The sequence below is a fragment of the Panthera onca genome, chromosome F2, assembly GCF_046562875.1.
Source record: "Panthera onca isolate mPanOnc1 chromosome F2, mPanOnc1 haplotype 2, whole genome shotgun sequence".
NCBI classification, from domain to species: Eukaryota; Metazoa; Chordata; class Mammalia; order Carnivora; family Felidae; genus Panthera; species Panthera onca.
The window spans coordinates 12487680-12499774 of NC_138356.1; the positions used below are offsets into that span (position 1 = coordinate 12487680).

General features: G+C 49.7%; 1 protein-coding gene across 4 annotated transcripts in view; it reads left to right on the forward strand.

Annotated features, from left to right (window-relative positions):
• CHD7 (chromodomain helicase DNA binding protein 7) overlaps positions 1–12095 on the forward strand; it is a 190814-nt gene that overhangs the window by 160919 nt on the left and 17800 nt on the right. For all 4 annotated transcript variants that reach the window (XM_078441927.2, XM_078441930.2, XM_078441929.2 and 1 more), the window contains exons 19-24: positions 451–630; positions 3559–3669; positions 3758–3963; positions 5949–6148; positions 6364–6523; positions 11684–11773. In XM_078441927.2, the coding sequence (XP_078298053.2) occupies positions 451–630; positions 3559–3669; positions 3758–3963; positions 5949–6148; positions 6364–6523; positions 11684–11773 (947 nt within the window). The remainder of the gene's footprint in view (positions 1–450; positions 631–3558; positions 3670–3757; positions 3964–5948; positions 6149–6363; positions 6524–11683; positions 11774–12095) is intronic.

A 12095-nucleotide genomic window follows, 5' to 3' on the forward strand; every position in this document is an offset into this window, starting at 1 on the left:
ATGTTTTTCAGCCTCAATATTTTCAGCCTAACTTGTCATATTTTCTTCTTTCCCTTCCCTTCCCTTCCCTTCCCTCCCCTCCCCTCCCCTCCCCTCCCCTCCCCTCCCCTCCCCTCCCCTTCCCTTTTTTTCCTTCCAGAGAGAGAGAGAGAGAGACAGAGAGACAGAGAGACAGAGAGAAGGAGAGGATGAGCCTGGGAGGGACAGAGAGAGGTGGGGAGCAGAGGATCCAAAGTGGGCTCTGTGCTGACAGCAGAGAGCCTGATGCAGGGCTCAAACTCTCAAACTGTGAGATCATGACCTGAGCCGGTATCAGATACTTAACTGACTGAGCCACCCAGGCGCCCTTACATTTTCTATGTCAGGTTTATCCTCCTTGGGTACAACGAAGCATTTGTGTGGTCTAAAACATTTCAATTCTAAATTATTTTAAATCTCTCTCTAAAACAGGTCCAACAACTTTCCAAGAAAGAAATAGAGGATCTTCTGCGAAAGGGGGCCTACGGTGCACTCATGGATGAGGAGGACGAAGGGTCTAAGTTCTGCGAAGAAGATATTGACCAGATTCTCCTGCGGCGAACCCACACTATCACCATTGAGTCTGAAGGCAAAGGTTCCACGTTTGCTAAGGTGCGAACTGACCTGAAGAGGCAGGTTTTCTATAGAAGTGTAACAGAGTTCACATAAAGCAGGACCTTATAAAGTGCTCACCAGGTGCACATGTACCATTTGCTTTGTAGTTGAGAGTTAAGAATTACTTATTAACTCCCCGTGGAACCCTTGATGCATAGAAGGTTCTTTGTGTCTTGGGTCCCCTTCTCTGTATGTGGCACTGGTTGTCATCCTCACCTTGGCCTCCTGTCAGCTCCCCCACTCCCAGCCTAATCCTTTACCTGTGTCCTTGACCCCACGCTCTCTACTTCTTGAGCTCTGACATCGTACTTCCTGAGATCCTGCTTCCTGACATAGCCTGTAACAGCAGTCAAGCCACTCCTATCTTTAAAAAGCCTCTCATCTGCTTTGCCCTGCAGCTACAACTCCATAACCCTTCTTTCACAGCTAAAATCCACACGAGTGTTATTTGTACCAGCTGTCCCCACGGTCTCCCTTTCTGCTTATGTTTCCACCTCCAGCTTGCACCCCTCCCCCTGCCATCAGACCAGCTCTGGTGAAGGTCACCACCGCTTGACTGAGAGCGCCTTCTGAGGGCCCCCGCTACACGTCGCTCCACCCATCCACACCCAGGCCCACTTTACACCTTTATTTTTAACAGCTTTCTTGAAATGTAATTTACTTACCATAAAATTCACCGATTTTTGAGTGCACAATTCAGTGCCTTTACCATATTTGCAGACTTGTGCAGCCATCACCACATCTAAGTTTAGAACATTTCCATCTCCCAGAACCCCATGCCCATTAGCAGTCAGCGTCTCCTCCCTCCCCTCCCCTCCCCTCCCCTCCCCTCCCCTCCCCTCCCCTGCCAAGTCCTTGGCAACCACTAATCTGCTGCCTCTATAGATTTGCCTGCTCCGGACATTTCATAAAGTGGCATCATACAACATGTGGTCTTTTGTGTCTGGCTTCCTTCACTGAGCATGGTTTTTTGAGATTCATCCGTGTTGTAGCATGTATCAGTAATTCCTTCCCTTTTTGTGCTGAATGGTGTTCTCTTCCTAGAAGCACCTCTTTCGGCAGTTGATAATGGACACTGGGATTGTCTATGCATTCACCGGTTGAAAACGAAACGTGGGTTGTCTGCACCTTTGGGTTATTGTGGATGACGTTGTTACAAACATTTACGAACAGGTTTTTGTGCAGATACATCTTTTCATTTCTCTTCTGTGTCTCCCATAAATAGAATTGCGGGGTCATGTGTTAACTCTGTGTTTAACCCTTTGAGGAGCTGCCAGACTGTTTTCTAAAGCGACTGCCCCGTTCTCCCTTCACGCCAGCCGTGTTTTAGGGGTCTAATGTCTCCACGTCCTTACTGGCACTTGGTATTTTCTGACTTCTTGATTCTAGCCATATTAGTGAGTGTGAAGTGATACCCAACTCTGGTTTGATCTGCACTCATTGATGCTATTGAGCATCTTTTTATGTGCTTGTTAGCCATATGTGTATCATTTGGGGGGAAATGTCTATTCAAATCTTTAGAGTTACTTGTCTTTTATTGTTGAATATTAAGAATTCTTTATATATTGTAGATAAAAGTTTCTCATTAGGTAATACAGGTTGCAAGTATTTTCTCCTAGTCTTTTCTTAATGGTCTTTAATTTCATTGAAGTCCAATTTACCCATCTTTTTCTTTCATTATTCGTGCTTTTGATGTGTTGTCTAACCTAAGGTCACACAGATTTGCTCCTTTACGGTTTTTACTCTGACACTTTGGTCTTGGTCCCTTGTGTGTGAATCTTGGTGTGTGGTGTGAGATCAGGGTCCGTCTCCTTCCTTTTGCTCGGACATCTAGTCACCCCGGCCACGCCAGCCTTGAAAGGCTCCCTCCTCTGGGCTCTGTGACCCAGCACCTTCTCTCTCACGTCTTCCAGTTTCTTCTCAGGCTCTGTTCTCTGTCCTCACAGGCACCTCAGGTTCAGTATGTGCAGAGCCTCATTCCCATCCCTCCACCCTGTGGACATGCCCACATTCACAGCCTGCTTGTTTGCCTGAGTGATGCCGTTCAGAGGCTAGACTTGGCTGCTGAGGGTTTTCTTGACCTCCTCCTCCTCCTCTTTCTCCTCCATGCTTCACATCCACCCAGATTCTAACTCCTGTCATTTTACCTTTTAAAGAACGCATTTCTAGCCTGTCTCCTTTTGTCCACTTCTGCCGGAGCCATTTTCAGTCTTCGCCGTTCCCTGTGTAAATTACTTTAGTAGCCTGTTCAACCCTCCCGTGCCCCAGGACATCAGTAGGATCTCTCTGACAGGTGGCTTTGGATACGATTGTGTCCATCTTGAGGTTATTTCCATTTTGAAAGAGTTCCCTGCTACCTCAGAACCCCGTTAACGGGACATGCAAGGCCCCGCATGGCCTGGTTTCTGCCCGCTTCACCAGCTCGACCTTTCGCTGCTCTCCCCTGACTACCTTTATCACCAGCCACATGACACAATCGCCTTGCTTCTCCTCTGAGCCTTTGCACATGCTCTGTCGTGAACGGTTCCACATACTTTTCCTGGTCTGTGAGCTTTTAACAGTCTGGTCCAGGCATTATATTCTGGGGAGCCAGTTCTCTGTCCCAGCAGTGCCCGCCCTGCACCTCCACCCCCTCGCGAACCTGGCTAGGGCCCCGCCCCCCTTTGTATATCAGTTGCACGTGTACGTACCTTTGTTACCTGTCGCTGATCACGCTGCACTGTCATCTTTTGCTTCCTGATCTGTTGAAACCCCTGGACAGAGAGCTGCCTGAGGGACGGTCTCTCATCCTCGCCCACAGACTGCCGCATGTAGCACACAGTGCAAGAACACACACGTGTTTGGCTGACCAAGTAAATGGAAACTGCTTTGCATTTTGCCTCTGAGAAAAGCATCTGAAAGTCATGCATATTTTTCCCCCTTTAGGCCAGTTTTGTTGCATCTGGAAACAGGACAGACATTTCCTTGGATGATCCAAATTTCTGGCAAAAGTGGGCTAAGAAGGCTGAATTGGATATTGATGCCTTAAACGGGAGGGTGAGTGAGAGGTCCTGCTCAAACCCTATCTACTACAAGCCAAGGGTGCTTTTTCAGAAGTTTCAAAGTTATCTGCTGTCTCTTTTAGAACAACCTGGTTATTGACACTCCAAGAGTGAGGAAGCAAACCAGGCTGTACAGTGCAGTGAAAGAAGACGAGCTGATGGAGTTTTCAGACTTGGAAAGTGATTCCGAAGAGAAGCCTTGCACGAAGCCGCGGCGGCCCCAGGACAGGTCCCAGGGCTACGCGAGGAGTGAGTGCTTTAGAGTTGAGAAGAATCTGCTCGTCTATGGGTGAGTCAGACTCATGTGAAACACAGAATTTCATTCTAAATGTCAAATTCTGACCAGCGTAGAGAAGGTATCTTTTGTGTGTCTGGATTTCTGTGACTCCCCATGGTGCAGCCAAGCAAATGACTTCGCAGCAACTTTGACGGGGCCCAGGGTTGTTTGGTAAAGGTGCTCACGGTTGTTCGGATCCTCGTGGATGGGAAGGAGCACAGCTTTGGCCCTTAAGGAACGATGTCAGATCCAGACTTACCTGTCGGTGACTAATAACGTAGAATGAAGTCTCAAGACCACAGATGCCTTTCCTGTTATAGCTTCACATGCAGTTTGTGACTATAGTAGTCTTTCGGTACTTTTTTTCTGTTACAAAAACCTGTTAAAGGCAATCGTCTTGGCTCTGAAGGTCTTGCAGCTCATCTCAAACATCCGGGGTGGTTATTTCAAGTCCCAATGTGTCGTGTTTGTCCTGCTGGACAACATGTCTCTGAAAGGCAGGAGCCACATCTAATTCATTTCTGAAATCTGTGTGAAACGCCACCCAGTGCTTTGAATGATGGTAAGGTAGATACCTGAATCTCCAAAGAGTTCTCTAGCACACTGTGGGACTGCAGACAAGTTCCAGTCAGAAAAAAAAACTGCCACCAAAATAATTTTTCTATAGGTCTGGTGATATCCTGCTCTTGATTAGTTCTTCCAGTGGGTTATCATTAAGTTCAGAATAAACACAAACTCTCTATTAATCTGGCCTACAGGGCTCTTATCTGGCCCTTATGTGTCTTGTTGGTCCTTTCTGTGGATAGCTCAGGCTTCTGTTGGGATAGACCGCCTCATCTCCTTCAGTGTGCCATGCTCTGTCTCATCTCTGTCTTTCTAGAAGTTCTTTCCACTGCCTAGAGTGTGAGCACGCACGCACACACACACACACCCAGTACACAGACTTGCTCTGCCCAACAGCTCCTGTCGTCGACATCAGCACAGGCATCACCTCGGCGCCCTGCACCAGAGAGTCTGGTCTGCACGTTCCATCACACCCATCATGTTGTCTCATGACTTTGAGTAGCAGCCCTCTCCTGTGAGAGCCCCAGTTAGAGCTCCACGAAGCCCGAGACTCTTTCCTCTGTGTCCTCGGGGAAGAGCGCGATGCTAGCAGACACAAAATGAGTGCCAAATCAGTGATTTCTTATGGAATAAATGAAGTTCAGCTGAAGCCCATTCTGTGTCTCAGCAGGACAGATACCCAAGCCCTTTGCTACTTGCACCTGCTTGTATGTTTCAACCTAACCATCAAAGCTAGTAGCTGAGAGTTTTGCCGATAGCTTTAGAAATGGGATCTATCAGTGACTCCTAAAGCTAAGAAGTATGCTTCGAGTGCGGTGTCTTTGAGGAAAGGGCTGCCCTCCTCCTCTAGGCATCACTATGTAGTAGACGCCTCCTGGAGGCGGGGCACTGGGTAGGATACTCAGACACCAGGGATGCACCTATGAGTAGGACAGTCAGGGCCCTGCCTCAGGGAAGGTGTACGAGCGGAAGCGGCGATCAACAGTGAGGGTACTGTGGCAGGGAGGATGGTGCAAAGGGAGAGTCAGCAGCGGGTGTGTCCTTGAATTGGCAGCTCGAGTACTGTCTCCCGCTCCTGAGGCTAGGGGGAATGTAAGAGGGGGTCCCACAGACGGCGGCGTGACTTAATGGGTGGGCGTCGCGGATTGGCCCGGGTAAGAGAGAGAGTCCGGCGCTGGGCAGGGAGAAGAGAGTTCCATGCAGAGAGAGCAGCGTGTCCCAAGGCCTGAAGGTGAGGATTAGCCCTGCAGTTTGAGGAACTGAGTACATAGAAGCCAGAGAGGCCCAGGCCAGGGCAAACGGCAGGGCCTGCCAGGGCGGGCCCTGTGCCCCTCTCGGCCAAGGCCTCCCTGACGCTGCTGCCTGCCTGTGAAAGTAAAGCCCCAGGTCTAAACTGAAAGGCACCGTCTACATGCTGAATATCTGCTTTGCAGCTGGGGACGGTGGACAGACATCCTTTCGCACGGGCGCTACAAGCGTCAGCTCACTGAGCAAGACGTGGAAACCATCTGCAGGGCCATCCTCGTGTACTGCCTCAATCATTACAAGGGCGATGAGAATATCAAAAGCTTCATCTGGGATTTGATCACGCCCACAGCGGACGGCCAGACGCGAGCCTTGGTCAACCATTCTGGTAGGTCCGCTTCATGTCGTTTGTGCCGCAGGGTCCCGGAAAGCCACCCAGGACCCTTGTGACACAACCTAGACCCCATATCTCCCTGCCACACATGTGGGGAAATGTCCCAGTCTGACACTGTAATTGGGGTTGTACAAAACTTTTGTTGCTGCTGTTGCTATTATTTATTATTATTATTATTATTATTATTATTATTATTTTTACGACTCTAGGTTTATCGGCCCCGGTGCCCAGGGGAAGGAAAGGAAAGAAGGTGAAAGCCCAGAGCACCCATCCGGTGGTGCAGGATGCCGACTGGCTGGCGGGTTGCAACCCGGATGCCTTGTTCCAGGAGGACAGCTACAAGAAACACCTGAAGCACCACTGCAATAAGTACGTTGCCGAAGGGTGTGTGACGTTGGCTGCTGAGCCGTAATACTGTGTTGCTACAACTTTAGTACGTGTCCTTGTTTCTAACGTATGTTTTTGAGAGAGAGAGAGAGAGCGCGTGCGAGCGACGGAGGGACCGAGAGAGTCCCAACTGGGCCCCACCCCGTCAGCGCAGAGCTCGACGTGGGGCTCGAACCCGTGAACCGTGAGATCATGACCTGAGCCGAAGTTGGATGCCTGACCGACCGAGCCACACCCCGGCGCCCCTTTACTGTTTTCCTTGAAACATGGTGCCAAGTCACACGCCAATCGTATCATAGCTTCAGAAGCCTGATTTGGTTTTTGTGTTGTCGTCGGTGCACAACACAATCTTCCCGTTTAGCCATCTGTAAGCACAACTCAGTGGCATTAATTACTTTCAGAATGCCACGTACCCATCGGCGCTGTCTATACCGCAGAGCTTGTTGTTGATGCCAGTGTGAACTCTGCACCTGCTAAACGGTAGCTTGCTCTCTTCCCTCCCTGCCCCAAGCCCCTGGCAAATGCCGTTCTCCTTTCTGTCTCCGTGAATTTGCCCGTTCTAGGTACCTCATAAGTGGAACCAGACGGTATTTGTCTGTCTGTGTCTGGCCTTTTTTCACCTAGCATAACATTTTCAGGGTTCATCCACAGAATTTCCTTCCTTTTTATGGCTGAATGATACTCCATTAGACACGTACACCGCATTTTGTTTATCCATTCATCTGTCAGTGGGCGCCTGGGGTGATGGGCTCCTCTCCGCGACTGTGAGTCATGCTGCTGAGAATGTTGCAGATAACTAAGTTTTAACCAAGGCCTGTTAGAGAGCTCCCGTCAGCTTTATATGACCCCACCTTCCACCGACTGCTTTCAGCAGAGGGACTGGGGAGTTTACCTGGAATCTTTTGCTTAATAGCACCTCAGTCGGTGGGTCCTTTTTTCTTACCTGTAAGCTTAGAATCATATTCCGTATCTTTCCTTCCAGAAACTGATTGTATGTCGTTGAAGAATATTAAATCTGAATTTATGTCATTGCTTGGAGCTCTGTTAACGATCCACACATTAGACTAGCATCGGCGCGTGCGCGGTTCGTCCCGTGCCCTGAGCCTGCCGTTTCGAGAACCGGTCGTAGGGCCAGCAGCGAACAGTTCTGCCACTTGTAGCTTCGTGTGGCCTTGGGCAAGTTCCTCAGCCCTCCTTAGGACTCACTTCTGTTAGCCGCGCAGAGCTCTGCAACAGGATCTCACCTGGATGAAGCAGGATATAAAGAAATGTGTATCTCTCTTCCAAAGTAGCCACAGAAGTCTGAGCACAGCTTCCCGTGGGTGCTTCACGTGGATTATCCGTTTGACTTGTCTGAGACAAGTAGTGCTGTTAGGTTGGTTTTCTTTCTTTCTTTCTTTCTTTCTTTCATTCTCCCTTTCTTTTTTTTCTCTTTCTTTCTTTCTTTCTTTCTCTCTCTTTTTCTCTCTTACCTTCCTTCCTTCCTTTCTCCCTTTCTCCCTTTCTCTTTCTTTCTTTCTTTCTTTCTCCCTTTCTTTCTTTTTTTTCTCTTTCTTTCTTTCTTTCTTTCTCTCTCTTTTTCTCTCTTTCCTTCCTTCCTCCCTTCCTCCCTTCCTCCTTCTTTCCTTTCTTTCTTTTGTTCTTCTCTCTCTCTCTTTCCTTCCTTCCTCCCTTCCTCCTTCCTTCCTTCCTTCCTTCCTTTTTCTTTCTTTCTTTCTTTCTTTCTTTCTTTCTTTCTTTCTTTTCTTTCTTTCTTTCTCTTTCCTTCCTCCCTTCCTCCCTTCCTCCTTCCTCCCTTCCTCCTTCCTTCCTTCCTTCCTTTCTCTCTTTCTCTCTTTATCTCTTTCCTTCCTTCCTTCCCCCCTTCCTTCCCCCTTCCTTCCTTCCTTCCTTCCTTCCTTCCTTCCTTCCTTCCTTTCTTCCTTCCCTCCCTCCCTCTCTCCTTCCTTCCTTCCTTCCTTCCTTCCTCTCTCTCTCTTTCTTTCTCTCTTTCCTTCCTTCCTTCCTTCTTTTTCTTTCCTCCCCGTTTGCCTGACAAGGAGATGGAGACTCTGGTACTTAGGGCCTCAGCTAGTTAGGGGGGCAGAGCCAGATTGGAAGTCCAGAACAGATGAGGGCAGTGCCCTTGCTCTCAGTGACCCCCACCCCCTCCGATGCCTGCCTTCTCCATGAGGTCACCCGAGCCTCATGTGACATAATTCCCGGGGAGCCCCTGCTGCTCCGGGCTTGCAGTGATGGTGGTTCTTTTCCCTTCGTAAATATGGTAGTGCTTTTGGGGACTACCTTTGATCGCTATCACTAGATTCTGACTGACAAAATTTTTCCTTTTTGAGTCTTTAAAACCATTACCTCAGACCATTTTGGTGCCTCAGAAACGGTTTTGTTGTTACTGCTGTGGCATTATAGCTCTCCCTAAAATGCTGCCCCACTTACAGCTATTAGAAAACTTCTGTTTCCTGTGGTTTATGTCAGCTTTGGGTCAATAGCCCTGTGAGTTCTGGAGGCATACAAACCGGAAGTGAAGTGATTCAGTGTGGGAACAGTGGCTCCTGTGCCCGGGTCCTAGAGTGACAGGGGCAGTAGTTTTCAATTTCCCGTTCTGAGATCAGTAGCGGACTCTTGTGGAGTCCCCTCCCTAATTAGTATGTGAGACGTAGCTAGGGTGCTCTTTGCCCGTGGTCGCAGGAGAAGACCGGCAAGGCTTGCCGTCCCCTCTCTGGAACACGTGAGGAGTCCCTTTTTCTCCCCGATAGATCTTGCCTCGAGACTTCTCAGGGCCTAAAGTGGGGAGAGGTTCGTGACTGGTAAGAGGATAAGAAACGCAAATTGAGGGGCCTCCTAGAAAATAGCCAGTCAGTTCTCTTCAAAAGTTTCAAGAGACAAAGACAGAGGAACTGTCTCGGGTTAAAGGAGATGAAGGGGCAGGAGAGTTCATTGCCATATATGGGCTTGGACTGGGTGCAGGTCCAGAAAACGGTCACTAGTGGGACAGCCAGTCAAATGTGAATGAAGTCTGGGGAGACTCGTTAGTAGGCTGGTCTGTCGGATTTACCAAGGGCAGACTCCTTAGGGTCGGAGGCCATCTCCTGTGTGGTACCTACCACCATCCTGCTGGTGCCCACCTTGTGTTCCACAGGGGCACTGAGCTTGCCAGTTGCACTGGTTCGAATTTTTCCTCTAGAAGAGAGGTGACACTCACAGTTAGCTCTTGAAAGCCTCCACATAACTAAGATTCCTCCCAAAGAAGAAAATTTTGTCTTCTATCAAAAGGGAGAGAAACCGGGGAGCCTGGGTGGCTCAGTCAGTTAGGTGTCCGACTTCGGCTCGGGTCACGATCTCACGGTGTGTGGGTTCGAGCCTGGCACCGGGCTCTCTTCTGTCAGTGCAGAGCCTGCTTTGCTGGGAGGAGCTCTGTCCTCCTCCCTCCCCCTTTCTGCCCCTCCCCCGCTCCGGCTTGTGCTCTCCTTCCTCCCAGAAACAAACATTTTAAAAATAAGAAAAGGGAGCGAATCCATTCCGCTCATGGCCGCTGTGCTGAGTTTTGGTGAAAAACAGAATCCGGCCAAGGGTGGAGAGTGCTTCCTGTGTAACTGCCTTTCCTGAGCATCCTCTCTAAGCAGGTCCTGGCCCGTAAGGGCTCTAACCAGAGAAGAAGTGAGGTGGCAGCCATGGAGTGCCATACTGTTAGTTTCCTTTTGCCGGTTCAGTGTGGCACAGCCAGTTTTTAATCCTATCGAAAGAAAACTCTCGAAAACATTAAAATTTTGCCGTGGGGCGTACTCAGGTATTTCCAGCCTCACACCCTGTCTATCTAGAGTCCCCGGTGCTCAAAAGCAGACACCTGGTGGAGAGGAAGGCGTATCACGGCGTACCTGGGCGTGTGTGCGGGAGTAGTCTGTTTTGGTGAAACTGCCCGTATCTGTCATTTTGATATTTTCAAGGACGCTTGCCACGTCCTGAGAGACAGTGTGTTCAGTGCTGGAGTCAGGAGGCCTACTCCCAAGTGGTCCATGCTCAAGGTGACCCCGTGACCTTGGAGAGGTCACCGGTCTTCCGTGACTCTCAGTTTTCACGTCTGTGAAACGGAACTTGTAAGGTGCCCCGCTTCATCGTAGGATTATCGTGAAGGTCAGAGGAGCTAGTATCTGCAGACGTGACACGTGGGCAGTAACAAGCTCTGTGAGTGAGTGATGGGATCAGCCAGCTAGGGGACAGCACTTAGGCACTCGTCAGATACCAGTCCCGAATGCGGGTCAGGGGATGTCCAGCAGGAGATGCTGGACTCAGAGTAGACGTGGGCCCTCGGGATTTGCCAGGGGGGCTTTACTGAAAGAACTAAGTTTATGCCACCGAAGACATCCAGACGCGATTGAAACTCTGGTACCTAGAATTCCAAGCCTTTTCAGAAACTTACTCCTTGAAAGTGACTAAGAACTTCAAGGAATCGGACGCATTTTAACCTCCTTTGTGCCATTATTTTTTAAGCCACAGCCTAGGCTTCCAGGTAACGTAAACTAGAGAGAATAAACAATGCTTAATATTCCTTCAGGGAGAAGAGTGAGGACCCACCCCCTCCCACACCCCCATCACCATCTTCCTTTCTCGGAAGCAAAGTTGTATAATCTGAAAAACCTGACATTCCATATTGAGGGTTTATTGTAAGGTAGTAAAACCAGATTTTATATCTCGTTTATTCCTACAACTTCTGATGTGCTTCCAAAAATGGTATTAAGGCAGCAGCTGAGGAAATTTTATGAGATAATGAAGCAGAACAGTTACTGAAAGCCATCTGCTCAGTTGTTTACAAACTTGCTTCAATACTTCAGAGGCAGTGGTAGGGTACGTGTCTAAACTTCACAAGCTGCACTAGGTAGGACGGAATGAAGTGCGCCTGGGCTGGGCTGAGCCCGGTCCCTCTCTGTGCAGCGCGAGCGGTTGCCAGGCAGGCCTGTTGGAAGCCAGCAGAAAGCACCACACAGAGGTGATTATGTGCCACCATCTGTCACGCTTCAAGCCTACCATACAGCATGGCTAATCAGCCTTGGCAGGATGATGGATGAACAGCAGCAGCTGCCAAAAAGCCACTGTTGGCAAACAGTCCTGAAGTGAAGAACTTTTTCCCCCCTCTGTCTTCCTCTCCAGGGTCCTGCTGCGTGTCCGCATGCTGTACTACCTAAGACAAGAAGTTATAGGAGACCAGGCAGATAAGATTTTAGAGGGTGCTGACTCAAGGTTAGTGCAAACGCACGCCGCTCTGTGCCTCCGCGTCATAATCCGGGAGGTCGGGAAACACCGCCGGCTGGGTTTCGGCACCTCCAGAGACCCTCGGGGCCGCATCTCCTTTTTTGCGCCTGGGAGCACGGGGGCGCGCGACGGTCGTCGGGGAAAGCGTGTGCGGATGTGCGCGTGTCATATAAAAAGGTGTGAGGTGCGTGGCTGGCGTTCTGAGGTGACCTTCAGAACGGGGCCCCGTGCGATGAAGTTCGTTTCTGGCTACGGCAGAAAGCGACTGCCCGACACCCTTTCTTTTAACCTTTGCCCGCTCCCGACGACG